The sequence below is a fragment of the Pristis pectinata genome, chromosome 35 (assembly GCF_009764475.1).
Source record: "Pristis pectinata isolate sPriPec2 chromosome 35, sPriPec2.1.pri, whole genome shotgun sequence".
Lineage (NCBI taxonomy): Eukaryota > Metazoa > Chordata > Chondrichthyes > Rhinopristiformes > Pristidae > Pristis > Pristis pectinata.
The window spans coordinates 4,027,750-4,046,135 of NC_067439.1; the positions used below are offsets into that span (position 1 = coordinate 4,027,750).

Below are 18,386 nucleotides of genomic sequence, written 5' to 3' on the forward strand. Positions count from 1 at the left end.
ACAGTGAAAAGCTTTTGTTTGCGTGCCATCCAGATCATGCCATACACAGGTATGAGGTCGTGAAAAGAACAGCCAGCACATTCTCAGTAATGCAAAAAGACGTACTTCACCGTGTGTTTCAATGTACATGTGACTAATAAACAAATATCTTAATACCTTAAAAGAATGTAGAATATAGTGTTGCAGCTACAGAGTAAGTATGGTGTAGGTAAAAAAAAGATAAAACTGCATTGTTGCTGCAAGTAAATTTTTCATTGCACCTGTGCATACTACAGTAAACTCGACTTTGACCATGTCAAATAACGTGCGTGGCCGTGAGATTAAGAGTTCATCTTTAGGGTACGAGAGGCCGTTCAAGAATCTGATGACAGCAGGATAGGAGCTGTCCGAGTCCGGTGGTACAGGTACTACCGTCTAGAATTTTGGGCCCGTCCTCAAGCAACATTATCCAATCAGTCGTTAGCGTGACGCTGCTGTCATTGGTTATACTTACGCTGAGTGTGGCTCAGTGGATAACATTGACTTGTCTCCAGGAGATCATGATACAAGTAACACTGCGCAGAACTGAGCACATTATCCAGTCTAACACTCTGATAATCCACCATCTGACGATTCAGAAATCCCATGGTTTGCTGCACTCCTTTCCAACTCACCAGGCCTCCAGCTCCCCCTGCTCCCTTTCAACTTATCTGGTTCATTGGAAAATTTAGTATAATACTGTGTAACATCTTAACAAGTAAAACTAAAAGTGTGTTGGGGTATTAATGGAAAGAACATCCAATAGTCGGGAAAATTAGCTAGTTCGGCACCACAAAGTCCAGACCATGCTGGATTCTTGGATTCCCAACATCCAGGCTGTGCCATCTTCTCACTGCTACCATCAAGCAGGAAGTACAGAAGCCTGAAGTTCCACACCACCAGGTTCAGGAACAGCTACTTCCCTTCAACCATTCGGTTCTTGAACCAACCTGATCACTACAGTACAGCAACACTCTGATCACTTTGCACTACAATGGATTTTTTTTTGTTCTAATTGTGTTCTTCCTTGTAAACATTGTGTATAACTTATGTTTTTCTTGTGAATGCTGCACATCTGATGCTATGTGCCTGTGATGTTGCTGCAAGTTTTTCATTGCACCTGTGCACATGTGGACTTGTGCAGGTGACAATAAACTCGACTTTGACTCCATCATTTCATTTTGTTCCTGACTCCAAGTAAAAAGGAACTAAAAAAGCAGACTAATAGTGTAGTCTATTTATTTAACTTCATCTTGATGTGTTTACTTACTTACTAGAATTTTTTGATTAAGTTTACTTCTTTTTTTAAACGTCCAAATCCGTTTGAATTTCATTGTGGTTCAAAGGCGAGTTGTCAGGCCATAGCAGGGACAGACCCTCAGTACCTGCTGCCTAAGGGATAGCTGTCACTTGCAGCCCACTCTGCTTCACATGACCGAGGTGGAGCAGGTCAGCTTGTCCAGCTCTCTATATCTGGACCAGTTTAATGTGGGTGGGCACCAGAGGTGGGGGCTTGGGCAGTGGGTGGAGATCCAGAACTGCTGTTTGTGGGAGCCTGCAAATCAGTTGCTGACCTTCTACATTACAGCAGCCACTTCATGAAAAGTATTTCAATGGCTGTAAACCACTGTAGGATCAAACAAGGTTGTGCTATAGGCTTGATTAGAATGAATTGCTACTTCCATGGTACAGACAATGGCACATTCTGCTTGAATTTAATTGTGCCTACAGGATTAAATCACTTGCAAATTAACTCACACAGTTGCAGCAATGTTTGAACAAACGCAGAATTTAGATGCCCCTCATGCCTGCAGTGTGCCATCTATAACTCGCCAAGGGTCTCTGCTACACCTACACAGGTCCTCCTCAGTTTACAGCAGGGTTCCATTCCTGGGAATCGTTCGGAACCTGGACAGTTTGCAAGTCGGAAATGTGCCCGGGAACCAAGTTCCCACCCGGCAGAAGATGCCTGCAGCCCTGCGGCAGCCGGGAACCCCATCCCACTGGTCCCCCAAACACTCAATAGTATGTATGGGCCATACACAAGTCAGGTGTTCGTAAGCCGGGGAGCACCTGCAACCTCAAGCAGCAAGAAGGACAAGGGCAGTAGGGGAACACCACCCTCTGCAGGTCCCCTCTAAGATTTGGTGTGTCACCAAAGACCCTCGCAAATTTCTACAGATGTACGGTGGAGAGTATTCTGACTGGTTGCATCACTGCCTGGTATGGAGGCTCCAATGCGCAGGGTTGTAGACTCAGCCAGCTCCATCAGAGGCACAATCCTCCCCACCATTGAGGACATCTTCAAGAGGAGGTGCCTCAAGAAGGCTGCATCCATCTCTAAGGACCCTCACCATCCAGGACATGCCCTCTTCTTGTTACTACCATCAGGGAGGAGGTACAGGAGCCTGAAGACCCACACTCTATTTATTTTTGTAACTTATAGTAATTTTTGATTTGCACTGTACTGCAGCCGCAAAACAACAAATTTCACGACATATGTCAGAGATAATAAACCTGATTCGGAAGACACACACTTGGGAATAAATCGCCATCCCTGCATCATCACCGGGTCCCGGAACTCCCCTGCCAACAGCATTGTGTTAGCACCTTCACCACACAGACTGTGGTCGTTTAAGGCGGTGCCTCACCTTCTCCTTCTCAAGGGCAATTAGGGGTGAGTGATAAACGCTGGCGTTGCCAGTGACAACCACATTGCAAAACAGGGATAAAAACAAATTAGTGACAACTGTGGACTTTAACTCCATTAACCAAAAGCAAAGACTAAAAAAGCAAAGCTTTTTTAATATTTAAAAAGAGCACGGTGGTAGATGTCCGGAATGGGCTGCCGGGGGTGGTGGTGGACGCAGGTACAATAGTGGTGTTTAAGAGGCTTTTAAATAGACACATAAATCTGCAGGGAATGGAGGGATGTGGATCACGTGCCAGCAGAATAGACTTAGTTTAATTTGGCATCGTGGTCGGCGCAGACATTGTGGGCTGAAGGGCCTGTTCCTGGGCTGTACTCTTCTGCATATATCTTTGTGATGGTAAAAGCAGGAAATACTGGAAAATCTCAGCAGGTCAGGCAACATCGCTAATAAAATAGAGCAGGAGGAGGCCACTCGGCCCCTCAAACCTGCCCCATCATTCAATGTGATCATGGCTGATCTACCCCAGGTCTCAACTCCTCTTCTGTGCCAGTTCCCCACAGCACACAATTCCCTCTTCTTTCATTTGCCTCCTCTTTAAATACCCCCCATGATCCAGCTTCCAAAGCCCTGCCGGCTGGGAAATTCCAGAGATTCACCTCCCTTTGCGAGAAGTTCCTACGCGCCTCAGTTTTAAACCACCCCTAATCTTGTAACCAGGTCCCCTTGTTTGAGATTCTCCCACAAGTGAAAAACATTTCTACACCTACCCTGTCACCTCGCCCCCCCACCCCCTCAGGATTTTGTATGTTTCAATATGATCACTTTTTAAACTCCAGAGTATAGATCTACTATGGGCGTCCACCATCGAGGTCATCTTCAAGAGGCGGTGCCTCAAGGTGGCGGCATCCATCATTAAGGATCCTCTCCATCAGGGACATGCCCTCTTCTTGTTACTACCATCAGGGAGGAGGTACAGGAGCCTGAAGACCCACACTCAACGATTCAGGAACAGCTTCTTCCCCTCTGCCATCAGATTTCTGAACGGTCCATGAACACTACCTTATTATTCCTATTTTTTGCACCATTTATTTTTGTAACTTATAATAATTTAACGTCTTTGCACTGTACTGCTGCCGCAAAACAACAAATTTCACGTCATCTAAGTCAGTGATCACTGATCCTTTTGCCTCTCATGACAGGGCAACTCTCTCACCCCAGGAGTTAAAAGGCTTGAACGTAGGACCTCAGGGTTGTAGCACTGGTGAAGATTATGGACATAGGGTGGGTCAAGGCCACGGATGGGTTTAAAACTCCAGGAACTGCAGGACCATGAGTCAGTGAGCATGCAGGTGAAAGGAATGGAACCTGCTAAACCAAGCTAATGGCACCACCCAGTGGTGGAGTGGTGACTTACAGTCCCTGCCCTGGGGAAACGATTCTGGTTGGAGGCATCACTGACTGTCAGCAGCAGTTTTGAATATGTAGCATGTTTTACAACTTCCAATTACTTCCTTTTACTTCCACTGACTCCTGTGGTACAGGAGGAAAATAATTCCTTGTCATCTGCTTTACAATCACAAGGAAGGATTTGCCAGCGTCTTTACTTTCTTAGAGGTTAAGGAGACTTGATTTGTCACCAAACACTCGAACAAACCTACAGACGTACTGTTGAAAGTACCGACTGGTTGCATCGCGGTCTGGTACAGCAATTCTAATGTGCAGGAACACAAGAAGCTGCAGAGAGCAGTGGACTCAGCCCAATACATCACGGGCACATCCCTCCCCACCATCGGGAGTATCTACAGGAGGTGCTGCCTCAAGAAGGCAACATCCATCATCAAAGATCCCCACCATCTTCTTGCAGCTGCCATCAGGCAGGAGGTACAGAAGCCTGAAGTCCCACACCACCAGGTTTAAGAATAGTTACTTCCCTTCAACCATTCGGTTCTTGAACCAACCTGCAAAACAATGATCACTCTGATCACGTTGCACTACAATGGACTTCATTTTCTTTTTGTTCTAATTGTGTTTTCTTGTAAAGATAATCTGTGCATGTTTATGTTTTTCTTATGAATGCTGCTTATCTGATGCTCTGTGCCTGTGGTGATTATGCAAGTTAAGTTTTTCATTGCGCCTGTGTACTTATGTACTTGTGCACATGACAATAAACTCGACTTTGGTTTTGACTCTGAAAGGACAAAATTACCCTGGTAACACTCAGCAGGTCAGGCCGCATCTGTGGGAAGAGAAACAGAGTTAACATTTCAAGTCGAAGACCATCAGAACCAAAGAGAGTGAACAAGGCAAGAGAAATGGATGGAGATCCTGTCGGAGAGCAGAGTAGAGCTTCTCCGGCAAGTCACAAGATGCTGTTGGAACTCAGCGGGTCAGGCAGTATCTGTGGAGGGAAATGGACAGTCGACATTTTGGCTTGAGACCCTTCATCTGGACTCTTCTGAAGAGCTTCTTTGGGTTAGGCATTCCTCGACAAGTGGCAGTGAATCCAACAAGTAAATAAAAATCAGGAGTCTTCTACTTGAAACATTAACTCAGTTTCTCTTCCCACAGATACAACCTGAGCTGCTAATTATTCCCAGAATTTTGCTTTAGATTTCCAGTACCTGTAGCAAATACTTGAAGTGTAGGATGTGAACCTCAGGGTTGTAGGGCTGGTGAAGATTATAGACATAGGGTGGGCCAATGGTTTTCATTTGATTGGCAAAATCACCCTTGTGCATAAGTGTACCACCTTCTCTCTTTACTATGAACTCTGGTCATAGAGTCATGCAACACAGATACAGGCTCTTCAGCCCACCACGTGCATGCCTGTCATCAAGTTCCCTTCTATACCAACCCCATTTTCCATCACGTGCCTTCTATGCCCTGGTGATTCAACTGCTCATCCAGATACCACATATCTCGTGCTAGTCTGTGCCTCCACCACCCCCTTGGGCAGTGCATTCCAGGTCCAACTATCCCTGGGGTGAAAACATTCGTCCTCAGGTCCCCTCTAACCCTGTTACCCCAAACCTATGCCTTCAGTTTAGGGCACTCTATCCTGGGCACAAGTTTCCTACTATCAACCTTACTTGTGCCTCTTTTAGATTTTCCAATGTACTGGAGGTTTTAGTAATACAGGTCCCTCCCTGGGTTACAAACACCCGACTTATAGACAGCCCGTACATACGAACGAGCCTGTGGGTATCTTCTGCCGGGTGGGAATGGGGCACTTCCACACGCCTTCTCTCCCTATCCCACCCTGAGCCGCGACAATCGGGGACTGGGTGGAGCCGAGCAAACTCACTCGCTGAGCTGGCGGCCCCTATTCCCATGCCTGCTCGCTCCCCTGTCGCAGCCGTTCCTGTGATCCTGCCCCACACACTGTCCCTGTTCATTTCCGACTTACAAACAGCTTGGGTTACAAACGGTTCTCAGGAACAGAACCCTGTTGCAACCTGGGGACTGCCTGTAGGGGTAATTTAGAACATTCACCAAATAATGTACGTGCCACAGTTTCAGAATTGAATCACCCCATCATTGGTGGCTCTGCCTTCAGCTGCCAAGGCCAAGTTCTGCCAATACCTCTTTCAGCCTCCCTCCCCATTAACATCGACCCCTTTGACCAAGCTGATGCTCTAATGTCTCTTTACGTGGCCTGCTGTCAACATTTGCCTGATTACTCTCTTGTGAAGCAGCTTGTCCCTTCACGAACGACGCTCCTAAAAACCAGGCTCTAGTCGTGGAGTGGCATTTTCAGCAACGATGGTTGGTTATACCTGAATCTCTTGGCGCAGGCTGCCTCCCGGATGTAGTCGCACTCCCATTCCAGCTCACGCCTCAGTACCACAAGGGCGCTCTCAGCAAACAAACCTACACCGAGGAGAAAGAGGCAATGAGGCATCAAAAAGGGGGTCTGTTCCTGCAGGCAAAAAGAGTTTTGCTGTCTCTGTTTTACCTTCAGGCAGTGCGATGCTCATCTTCAACACCGACAGGAGATTCTCAACGTCACTCTTGATGCTTCGAGCTATTCCTGGATACTGCCAAGACAGAGCAAACAAATTAGCCACAGTGAACAACTGAACCTTGCAGCAATAACACTGCAGCTGAAGCCTCAGCAGCTACAAAGGTGCCACCAATGAATATGAAGGCCAATTGCGGAGTTTCAATCCCTGTTCACATTAATGCCCCTGTGTTCCCTGTTGCTGACACCAGCTGATCCTCTTGTGCTGATTTAGAACTGTCCTGATGAGAGGCTGTGATGGGAGAGATTGTATCCAGGGGAGATGGGAAATTCAGGGGAGGGGAGGGGAGGGGAGGACCATACCATGGAAATCACTGGTAATGAGAGAACGGAGGCTAGGGCAGTGACTGGGGCAACAGGGATGGGGCAACAATCAGGAGGCGGAGGAAAACAGCCACTGGTTGGAGAGCTGGGGCGGGTTCAGCAGGCCCATGGTTGCACTGTGGAATCAAAAATATCCTCGGCTCCAGGTTGCACAATGAATATTTTTATTTTGTTGAAGACCAGTGCTAACTGTTTTCAGGACCAACAAGTCACACTACATGAAGAATTGGTCTCCCATACTTTGCCTGCCCAGTGACAATTGCTTCAGGAACAAAGGAGGCTTCAGGCTGGTCTTGGGCTGTGCTTTAGACACAAATTTCTGGCCCATCCTCCAGGCGTCTCTTTCAATGACTTGGCCAACATGGGAGGTAGCACACTTCTGGCTCAACATGTATTTTGGGGGCTTCCTTTAACTAGGAAACTGTGGCCAATTCTGTAGGCCACAGCCCTGGGCTGGGAATGGCCAAATCTTTGACCCCAGATCTGAATTAAGTCTGCTGATTGCAACAGAGGCATTGATAGTATTAATGGTTGTCTTATTGGAGCACTGATACAAAAGATCGAATCTCATGCTAACCAGCTGGGGAGCTACAACCCACTGCAAGTCAAGTGGAATTACCTGGATCTTAATGGCTACCTCCCGGCCATCCTTCAGTTCTCCGTGATGCACCTGCCCGATCGAAGCAGCGGCAAACGGCCTCTCCTCAAACACCGCCAACTTATCACGCCAGTCTGGGCCCAGCTCTGTGTCTAGAACTTTCTGGGAAGAGAACATTGGTTGGTTCTATTTGCCAGTCGTGACCTGACCAGCTCGATGCTTCCTAGCGACAGCTCTGCAGTCTCTCTTCTGTCCAACAATTCCCAGAGCATCAGCAAAATCATTGGAAGGAGGGAGACCAAGGCAGGACTCGCAGTAAAAAGTCTATTTTACAGCAGATCAATATCTATTTATACACTAAATGAGGTCTAATCAAACAAAGCACTACAGTACACTACAATACAGTTGGTGGAACCTACTTACTAACAGCCTCTACAAACGGCAGCAGATAATGTACAAAGTCCATTTGACTCTTGATTCTCTTGAACTACAGCAAATATTTTTAGGATTTAGGAAATAATATGGATCAAGAGCACTCACACTCTTGAAAAAAAAATCGATGGATTATTTATCATTTTAAATGCCAGACAATTTATTTTTGCCACCTACAGAATATACAACCAAGACGGGAGGGTAAGATAAGAATCAGCCGTGATCTCATGAATGGCAGAACAGGCTCAATAGGCTGAATGGCCTCCACCCAGTAACCTCCATCCTGGCTAGAGATGGGAACGTCACTGAAGGGAATCTACAATCACGAGCAAAAGTTGAACCATACTTACACAACCGCACTAGTGAATGATCACCGAATGATTTACAAGAATGTTGCCAGGACTTGAGGGCCTGAGTTATAGGGAGAGGTTGGACAGGCTGGGAGTTTAGTCCTTTGAGCATAGGAGACTGAGAGATGATCTTATAGAGGTGTATAAAATCATGAGGGGCACAGATAGACTGAATGCACAGTCTTTTTCCCAGGGAAGGTGAACTAAACACTAGAGGGCTTAGATTGAAGGTGAGAAGTGAAAGATTTAAGAGACCCAGGGGGCAACTTCCTCATGGAGGGGGTGGTGCGTATATGGAACAAAGTGCCAGTGAAAGTAGTCGAAGTGGGTAAAATAATTACATTTAAGAGCTATTTGGATAAGTATATGGATAGGAAAGGTTGAGGGGGATGTGGGCCAAACGCAGGCGAATGGGACTGGTGGTCAGCATGGATGAGTTGGGCCAAAGGGCCTGTTTCTGTGCTGCATTACTCTATGATTCTGATGGTCTTTTCCACAAAGCTTGTAAATGTGCTTTCACATTTTTACGTTGTATTGCACTTGTTTTAGTTTTCCCCCAGAACGTGAAAGTGTGGTGGGTCTTGAAGCAACTATTGCGACATTATAAACTAGCAGCGTTACGTGGGACTTGTGCCGTGTATGGGACAGTTGAGGTAGAACCACCCTCAAATTACTTACAAGCACAAAATCCCTGAGCAAAATTGCTTCAATTTCATCTACCATTCAAACTCCTTGCACTTCTGTAGGGCCTTGAACACAAGGGGAAATGCTTCAGGGTGTAAGAAAAGTTATCAATGAGCCAGAGTAGGAAAAGATGAGGAAGAGAGAAGAGTCAGTCTGAATTAGATGTGTACCAGTAATATTACCTACAGTGGCAAGGCCTCAGGGGGCAAGGAGGAACGACTTGTATTTCTATTTATCAGGATATGGATGAGGGGTTTAGAGTGCCAAATGGGACTAGCTCGCTGGGCAACACAGTCGGCATGGATGAGTGGGGCCGAAGGGCCTGTTTCTACGACTCTGGCATCATTGACAAAGCCAGTATTAATTGCCCCTTCCTAATTACCCTTGAGGTAGTGGCCCACACATTTGAAACATTGCAGTACATGTGGTGAAGGTGCTCCCACGGTGTTGTTGGTGAGGGAGACCCAGTGACAACGAATGAATGGGAATATATTTCTAAGTCAGGAAGATATGCAGTTTGATGGGGGAAACCCTCAGTTACCTGACACAGCATAGCCAGGATCCTAGGATGGGGAGGGAAAAGAGAGCAAACTAAATGTTAACATGCAACACTATTAGAATACGGTGTCTCACTAGAAAGCTAGTGATGAATTGTATCTTTCACTATACCATTAGTAGTGCCTTTAATCTCTAAAAAATAAATGCTTTGGAATTTTCCCTCCACCAGTTAGTTCTGAATGAGAGAGAATTTCTTTATGCCAAGGGTTATACCTCCTAGACTGCTGCACGACCAGTGATCAAGTACGATCAAGTTGAAGACAGACTTTTTTGGGGACTGAAGTATTCAGGGAATAAGAGGAATAGTAACACTGGACAGGAAGGGTGAGGAGGCCACGAATTCGCCAAATCTTATTGAATGGGGCTAGGTGGACCACCCCAGCTGCCGTTTCACCACGTTCACCAGTCCCCTTTCTTTGGGACAGCTCTTTAAAACCTGTGACTGACCAACCCACCTCTCTTCCAAACCTCCCCCATCCTAATATGTCCCTCTTAAAACATTTTCAAATGCTTTGAATGGTCAGAAATATGAAGAATTTCTTCGGTCAGAGGACTGCGAAGCTTCAGAAGTATCTACTAGAAGGCCTTGGAGGCTCAGTTACCAAGTATTTTCAAGGTTGGCGGTGACAGCATTGACTGTTTTTAGCTGCAGAGCCGCTGTGGGAGAAAGCGAGAGGCTTTTTGTTGCTCTGAGAGCCACAAGAATCAGGCAAGGGGGAAGTTGCTAAGAAACTGCATGCCACAGTAAGAGCTGGATAATGCACAGAGTTATAGAAAGCCACAAGGACACAGCCTCTGCATTAAACAAAGCTTTCAGAACAAAGATAAAATGTTAGCAGGATAAAACACAGCCAGCAAGCTGCTACACTGAGTGGCATACCCAAGGTTCCCACAAGGTACAAGGCTGAGATTTGTCCTTGATGTTCCAGACCTTGGTAAATAGGAAGACTGTTGCATAAAACCAGCACCGTTACTAGTGAATGTACATGAAAGTCTGAATGCAACAAGTTACAGATGCTGGAACTCTTCCATAAAAACAGGAAGTGCCAAAAATGCTCGACAGTTCAGGCAGCATCTGTAGGGTGGTGGAGACCAAGGTTGTCTGGATGACGCAATGCTTTTGGCATTGTCCAGTAAATAGGTGAATGAATGCAGTTAGAGAGAGAGAGAGAGAGAGAGAGAGAGAGAGAGAGAAACAAAACAAGAGAATATGCTGCAACTGTAAAATACAGAGTACAGCAGTTGTTTGAGATCGGAAACAAAAGCGATACTGGAAATACTCAGCAGAACAGGCAGCATCTGAGGAGCTAGAAAAGCTGAGTTAACATTGCAGATGGTATATGGGTACTGGCCAGTTCTGACACATGCAGGAAAGCTAGTTCTCTGAAATTGTTGAGTTTAGGATGGAGTCCAGAGAGCTGCAGGGTGTCCGAGCCCTAGTTCTACCGTCTCTCCTCCACTTCGCCACACTCTTGCACTCATCCCCTCTTCTTGCAGGCAGAACAAGGGTAGGGTTCCCCTTATCCTCATCTTCCACCCCAGCAGCCTCCTCACTCGTCAGATCATCCTCTGCCACCTTCAACGAGAGTTCACCACCAGAACATCATCCCCTCCCCTCTCAGCATTCTGAAGGTTTCACTCCCTCCGCGACTCTCTGGTTTGCTTCTTCCACCGACTACTCCACCACTCTCAGCTCTTTCCTATGCAAACCACAGAAGATATGCCTGCCCTGTTACCCCACCCCTTCCCCACCATTCAGAGGCCCCAAACAGTCCTTTCTGGTGAAGCAGCAGTTCACTTGCACTTCCTCCCAACCTAGTATATTGTATTCAGTGCTTACAATGCAATCACTTTTACAATGGAGTAATCAAATGAATCACTTTGTAAAACTCCTCCGTTCAGCCTGCAGGTGACCCTGACCTTCCTGACATCCATCACTTTAATCCTCCATCCCACTCCCAATCTGACCTCTCTCCTATGGCCACCTACACTGTTCCAAAGCTCAATACAAGTTCAAGAATCAACCCTTCATCTTCCACCTGTCCATCTGGACTCAGGGATTCAACAATTTCAGATAACCAGCCTTTGCAGATCGTGTCAGAAGTTGGTTCTCATGTAAGGTCATCCACCTGTAACATCAATGTTAACTCAGCTTTTCCCTCTCCACAGACGCTGCCTGATCAGCTGAGTATTTCCAGCATTCTCTTGTTTCAGATTTCAAGCAACTTTGGGTTCTACATCTCATAGTTCCAGCACATTAATTTAACTGTTTCCTCTCTCACTGCCCTCATTTTTCATCAGACTGCACCATAAGCATTGTATTACCTGGACAACGGTCTCCACCCTAACACAGACACTCCCTTTATACTCCCCATCCCCTCCCCTTTCTGCACTTAAAACACACTTGTTTTCTCACTTCTCCAGTTGCGATGAGAAGACTTTGACCTGAAATGTTAACTCTTCTTTCCCTCTCCACAGATGCCGCCTGACCTACCAAGTATCTCCAGCATCTCCTGTTTGTTAAAGCTTGATAATTAAATCCACTTGTGCCTAAACCACACGGAAGTCATTATTGTTGGACTAACAATGCTTCCTTTGTGACAGGGTCTACAGGGAACCTGCTAACACCCCTCCTTCGGCTCAGCTATGAAGTGCTGTTGGGTTACTTTTCCACGTTATGGAGTAAATTGGTAAGTAAATTATCAAAGAGCCCATCCACCCCAGACGTTCTCTCTTCTCCCCCCTCCCATTGGGGAGAACGTACAAAAGCCTGAAAGCACACAAGAGCTTAAGAACATAAGAAATAGGAGCAGGAATCGGCCATCTGGCCTGTTGAGCCTGCTCCGCCATTCAATAACATCATGGCTGATCTGGCCGTGGACTCAGATCCACCTACCTGCCTTTTCCCCATAACCCTTAATTCCCTGACTATGCAAAACTCTATCTAACTGTGTCTTAAATATATTTACTGAGGCATCCTCTACTGCTTCCTTGCACCCTCTACTGCTTCCTTGGGCAGAGAATTCCAGAGATCCACTACTCCCTGGAAAAAGCAGTTTCTCCTCATCTCCATCCTAAATCTATTCCCCCGAATTTTGAGGCTACATCCCCTAGTTCTAGTCTCACCTACTAGTGGAAATAACCTTCCTGCCTCTATCGTGTTTATCCCTTTCATAATTTTGTATAAGATCTCCTCTCATTCTTCAGAATTCCAGCGAATATAGTCCCAGGCAACTCAATCTCTCCTCACAGGCTAACCCCCTCATCTCCGGAATCAACCTGGTGAACCTCCTCTGCACCGCCTCCGAAGCCAGTATATCTTTCCTTAAGTAAGGAGACCAGAACTGCACGCAGTACTCCAGATGCAGCCTCACCAGTACCCTGTACAGTTGCAGCATAACCTCCCTGCTCTTAAATTCAATCCCTCTAGCAATGAAGGCCAACATTCCAATTTGCCTTCTTGATAGCCTGTTGCTCCTGCAAACCAACCTTTTTGCGATTCACGCACCAGCACTCCCAAGTCCCTCTGCACAATAGCATGCTGCAATCTTTCAGCATTTAAATAATAATGTGATCTTCTGTTTTCCTTCCAAAGTGGATGACCTCGCATTTACCAACATTGTACTTGATCTGCCAGAACCTTGCCCACTCACTTAACCTATCTATCTCTCTGCAGACTCTCTGCATCCACTCAAGTCAGCGCTATCAGCAAACTTAGATACGCTACACTCGGTCCCCTCTTCCAAATCGTTAATGTATATTGTGAACAATTGCAGGCCCACCACTGACCCCTGCAGCACCCCGTTCACCACTTATTGCCAACCAGAGAAACATCCATTTATCTCTGCCTTCTATTGGTTAACCAATCCTCTATCCATACTAATACATTATCCCCAACTTCATGCATCCTGATCTTCTGGATGTCTTTTATGCGGCACCTTATCAAAAGCCTTCTGGAAATCCAAGTATACAACATCCACCTGTTCCCCTCTATGCACTGCGCTCAGTATATCCTCAAAGAACTCCAGCAGGTTTGTCAAACAAGACCTGCCCTTCCTGAATCCACGCTGCATCTGCCTGATGGAACTACTTCTATCCAGATATCTCACTATTTCCTCCTTAATGATAGTTTCATGCATTTTCCCGACTGCAGGTGTTAAGCTAACTGGCCCATAGTTACCTGCCTTTTGCCTACATCCTTTTTTTAAACAGTGACGTGACATTCACTGTCTTCCAATCTGCCGGGACCTGCCTAGAGTCCAGAGAACTTTGGTAAATTGTCACGAACGACTCTATTATAACTTCCGCCATTTCTTTCAGTACCCTGGGATGCATCCCATCAGGACCAGGGGATTTGTTTGGCCCACTAGTTTGCTCATCACTACCCCTTTAGTGACAGCGATTGTATCGAGGTCCTCACCTCCCATCGCATCCATAACATGACTATTTAGCATTTTAGATGTGAAGACCGACACAAAATAGTTGTTCAAGGCCTCGGCTATTTCCACATTACCCAACATTAATCCCCCCTTCTCATCTTCGAAGGGACCTATATTCACTTTAGCCGCCCTTTTCCTCTTTATATAATTATAAAAACTTTTACTGTTTTTACGTTTTGTGCTAGTTTACTTTCATAATCTATCTTCCCTTCCCCTAGTGCTTGCTTAGTGGTTCTTTGCTTTTTAAAGTTTTCCCAATCTTCCAGTTTCCCACTACTCTTGGCGATTTTGTATGCATGAGCTTTTAGCTTGATGCCTTCTTTTATTTCCTTAGTTATCCAAGGCTGGCTCTCCCCACCCTTACTATACTTGTTTTTAAACCGGAATATACTTTGGTTGAGCACCGTGAAAAATCTCTTTGAAAGTCTTCCACTGTTCCTCAACTGTCCCACCATGCAGCCTGTGTTCCCAGTCTACGCTAGGCAACTCCTCCCTCATCCCGTTGTAGTTTTCCTTGTTTAGGCATAATACACTGGTTTTAGATCGAACTATTGCACCCTCCATTTGTATGAGAAATTCAATCATACTATGATCACTCTTTCCAAGAGGATCCCTAACTACAAGATCATTAATTTTACCTGTCTCATTGCACAGGACCAGATCTAAGATAGCATTTTCCCTTGTAGGTTCCCACATGCCAAAGACGTATGGGTTAGGAAGTTGTGGGCATGCTATGTTGGCACTGGAAACGTGGCGACACTTGCGGGCTGCCCCAGAACACTCTACGCAAAAGATGTATTTCACTCTGTGTTTCGATGTACGTGAGACTAATAAAGGTATTTAAAAAAACATGCTGTTCAAGAAAGCTATCACGGATGCATTCTATGAAGTCCTCCTCAAGACTGCCTCGACCAACTTGATTCACCCAATCTACGTGGAAGTCAGTCCCCCATGACAACTGCTGTTCCATTCTTACATGCATCAAATATTTCTTGGTTTATTGCCTGTGCCACTGTAATGTTATTATTCGGTGGCCTATAGACAACTCCCACTAGTGATTGTTTTCCCTTTACTATTCCTAATCTCTACCCAGATGGATTTAACATTCTGCCCCTTAGATCTTATATTGTCTCTCACTATCGCCCTGATCTCATTCTTAATTAAGAGCACTACCCCACCTCCTTTACCTTCCTGCCTATCCTTCCGTATCACCTGATACCCTTGGATATTTAATTCGCACTCATCTCCACCCTGCAACCATGTTTCTGTAATGGCCACTAAATCATACCCCTTTGAACTGATTCATGCCACGTTCACTGACCTTGTTTCAAATACGATGGGAATTCAGATAAAGTGCCCTTACACTCATTGTCCTTTTATAATCTAGTAACTTGTGTGCCCTTTGTGTTTAACTTTTCTGTACTCCTATCCACGTACCACCAGGCTCAAGGACAGCTTCCATCCTGCTGTTATAAGACTATTGAATGGTCTCCAAGTGCAGGAAGATGGACGCTTGACCTCATAATCTACCTCCTGATGGCCTTACACTTTATTGCCTGCCTGCACTGCACTTTCTCTGTAACACTTTATTCTGCATTCTGTTATTGTTTTTCCTTGTACTACCTCAGTGTATTGATGTGGTGAAATGATCTGTATGGATGGCATGCAAAACAAAGTTTATCACTGTACTTCTGTATATGCGACAATAGTAAACCAATTTACCAATTTAAGGAGCAGGTCCCACCACACTCACCGTCGTCTGCCAAATGGGCATGAAGTCCGCACTCTGTCGCACACGCTCGAAGATCTGCTGGAGCTGGGGGTTGATGAAACTGTTGTCTGTGCACACAGAAAGTTGATCATTAAATGGGTCAACTTTAGACTAGAATGCAGTTCAGCCACATTATTAAACCAGGAGCTGACCCAACCCAACCGTTGTCAACCCAGATCCAATCTAATCATGACCTGGCCCCACCACAATCAACCCAGACAGGACCCGACCAGAACACTACCAGGACTCAAGCCAGCCCAACCCGACCTGACCCAGACCCAACCTGAACCAGACCATTCAAAGATAAAGGAAGGAACACGTGCTTGGAGTTGGGGGACATGGGCAAGGTCCTAAATCAGTACTTTGTGTCAGTATTCACCAAGGAGAAGGACATGGAGGACAGTGAAATCAGTGTGAAGCATGCTAATATGCTGGGGCATTTTGAGATAATGGAAGAGGTGGTGTTGGGTCTCCTGAAGAACGTTAAGGTGGATAAGTCCCTAGGGCTTGATGGGATATATCCCAGGTTATTGAGAGAGGCAAGAGATGAGATTGCTGGGGCCTTGACAAAGATCTTGTGTCCTCGCTAGACACAGGCGAGGTCCCGGAGGACTGGAGAGTAACTAATATTTTTCCTTTGTTCAAGAAGGGAAGTAGGAAACTATAGATTGGTGAGTCTCATGGAAGAACTAGGGAAGCTATGGGAGAGGATTCTTAGGGATAGGATTTATGAGCATTTGGAATCGACCTGAACACATTAACTTTCTCCAGCCTAACCTTAGCCAGAAGCATCTGCAGGAAAGCAGAAAAAGGGACCTGCCACACTATCGATTGGGTACAGAGCTCACGTGCAGAAACTCAAGCACCTCACCGTAATCTGGATGCTGAGCCAGGTCAGTCCGAGCAGACCAAACATTTTATCAGAATAGACACCCCAAACCCTAATCACAGACAACATTTATAGCTGTCTCTCATTGGTTCAGGTCAGAGTCTGGTGGTACTTCAAACAAACGTACAGCTGGTGACTTGAAAGACCCGTCAGAAAAAGACCTTGAACATAGGAACAGGAGACCGATCAACTCTTCCAGCTGGTTTCGCCTTTCAACACTCAAGGTTTATCTGAACTTCATCTACCCACCACAAATCCACACCCTTTTATATTATTGTCTAGCAAAACACAGTGTTTAATTCATTAAACACAGTGGGAGAGAAGCGCACATTGTTCCAACCCGAGTGAAGTGTTTAACAGTCTGAATGTATTTCCCGGTCCTATACTCCTTCAACTACCCTATCAATTTCTTTCAAGATCCTAAAATCCAAATCACCACTTAACCTTCTAACTCCAGTGAATACAAGATAAGTCCATGTAATCTTGCCTTGTGATTAAATCTTAGAAGCCTTGGAAAATCAGGCATTATTCTGGCCTTCTAGATCTAAAAGCTAATGTAGAAAACTTGCAAGGTCAGTATGAACCAGATTGTAATCAGAGGGCCAATATCATTATTAATTGATTTAAAACAAGCTCAATGTTACCTAGTAGATGGAATTCCAAGTAGATGACAAAATGGGTAATGTTCTGAAAAGATTGTTCGCAATCTCTTCCTAGTTATTTCCTTCTCTCTGACTTCACTGAGGTTGGCTTTAGACACTCACATTACACACCCAAAGTAATTAACTAAGTGCATCGTTAGAGGTGTTCCATCTCCATCTCCAACTGGGTTGCTTTCTTCACATGGATGACAAGATTCCACATGGACTATTTCAAAGCAAGGTGGGGGCTGCCTCTGGTGTCCTAGCCAGTACTGAGCCCTCAGCCATCATCAGTAAAGCAGAGTGGAGACACAAGAGACTGCAGATGCTTGAATCTGGAGCAACACACAAGATGCTGGAGGAACTCAGCTGGTCAGGCAGCATCTGTGGGGGGAAGTAAACAGTCGACGTTTTGGGTCAAGATCCTTCATGTGGTCCAAATGAACGGTCTCGACTGGAAACGTCGAGTGTCCATTTCCCTCCACAGATGCTACCTGCCCCGCTGAGTTCCTCCAGCAGCTTGTGTGTTGCTTCAGTATCTGGTTGCAACTGTAATGCTATTGTGGGAGCTTGCTGTGCACAAATCATTTGCTGTGTCTTCTACAGTAGACCTTGTTTCAGTTTCATTGGCTACAAGGCACCACTAGACAACTGAGGTTACTCTTATTTATTCAGTGAATTTGTTCACATGATGCAAATGCCACAGGCAATATTGGCTTTTATTATCCATTCCTAAATGACCCTGAATTGAGGAGGTTGTTAAGAGTCAGGATTATGTGTAGGTTGGGCGAGGTGGGGTGGAAAATTTACTTCCCTGAGGGGCAGTAATGAATCAAGCAAGCTTTTGCAACAATTTTCATAGTTATCTTTAAATGAGCTTTAATTCGAAATTTACTTAATTACTCTGCTGCTGTAGCAGGATTCGAACTCTTGTCTCTGGATTAATGATCTAGAACTGGCTGCTAGTGTGAGAGGCAGTGTAGGAAGGTTCAAGCTGTTTTGTGTAC

The 18,386-nt window shown here is 45.6% G+C and overlaps 1 protein-coding gene across 3 annotated transcripts in view; it reads right to left on the reverse strand.

Moving 5' to 3' along the window:
* Positions 1-18,386, reverse strand: part of coq8b (coenzyme Q8B) — a 38,867-nt gene that overhangs the window by 8,848 nt on the left and 11,633 nt on the right. For all 3 annotated transcript variants that reach the window (XM_052044198.1, XM_052044196.1, XM_052044197.1), the window contains 4 exons: positions 15,832-15,917; positions 7,637-7,777; positions 6,628-6,709; positions 6,449-6,542 (listed from right to left, as the gene is read on the reverse strand). In XM_052044198.1, coding sequence (XP_051900158.1) covers positions 6,449-6,542; positions 6,628-6,709; positions 7,637-7,777; positions 15,832-15,917 — 403 coding nt within the window. The remainder of the gene's footprint in view (positions 1-6,448; positions 6,543-6,627; positions 6,710-7,636; positions 7,778-15,831; positions 15,918-18,386) is intronic.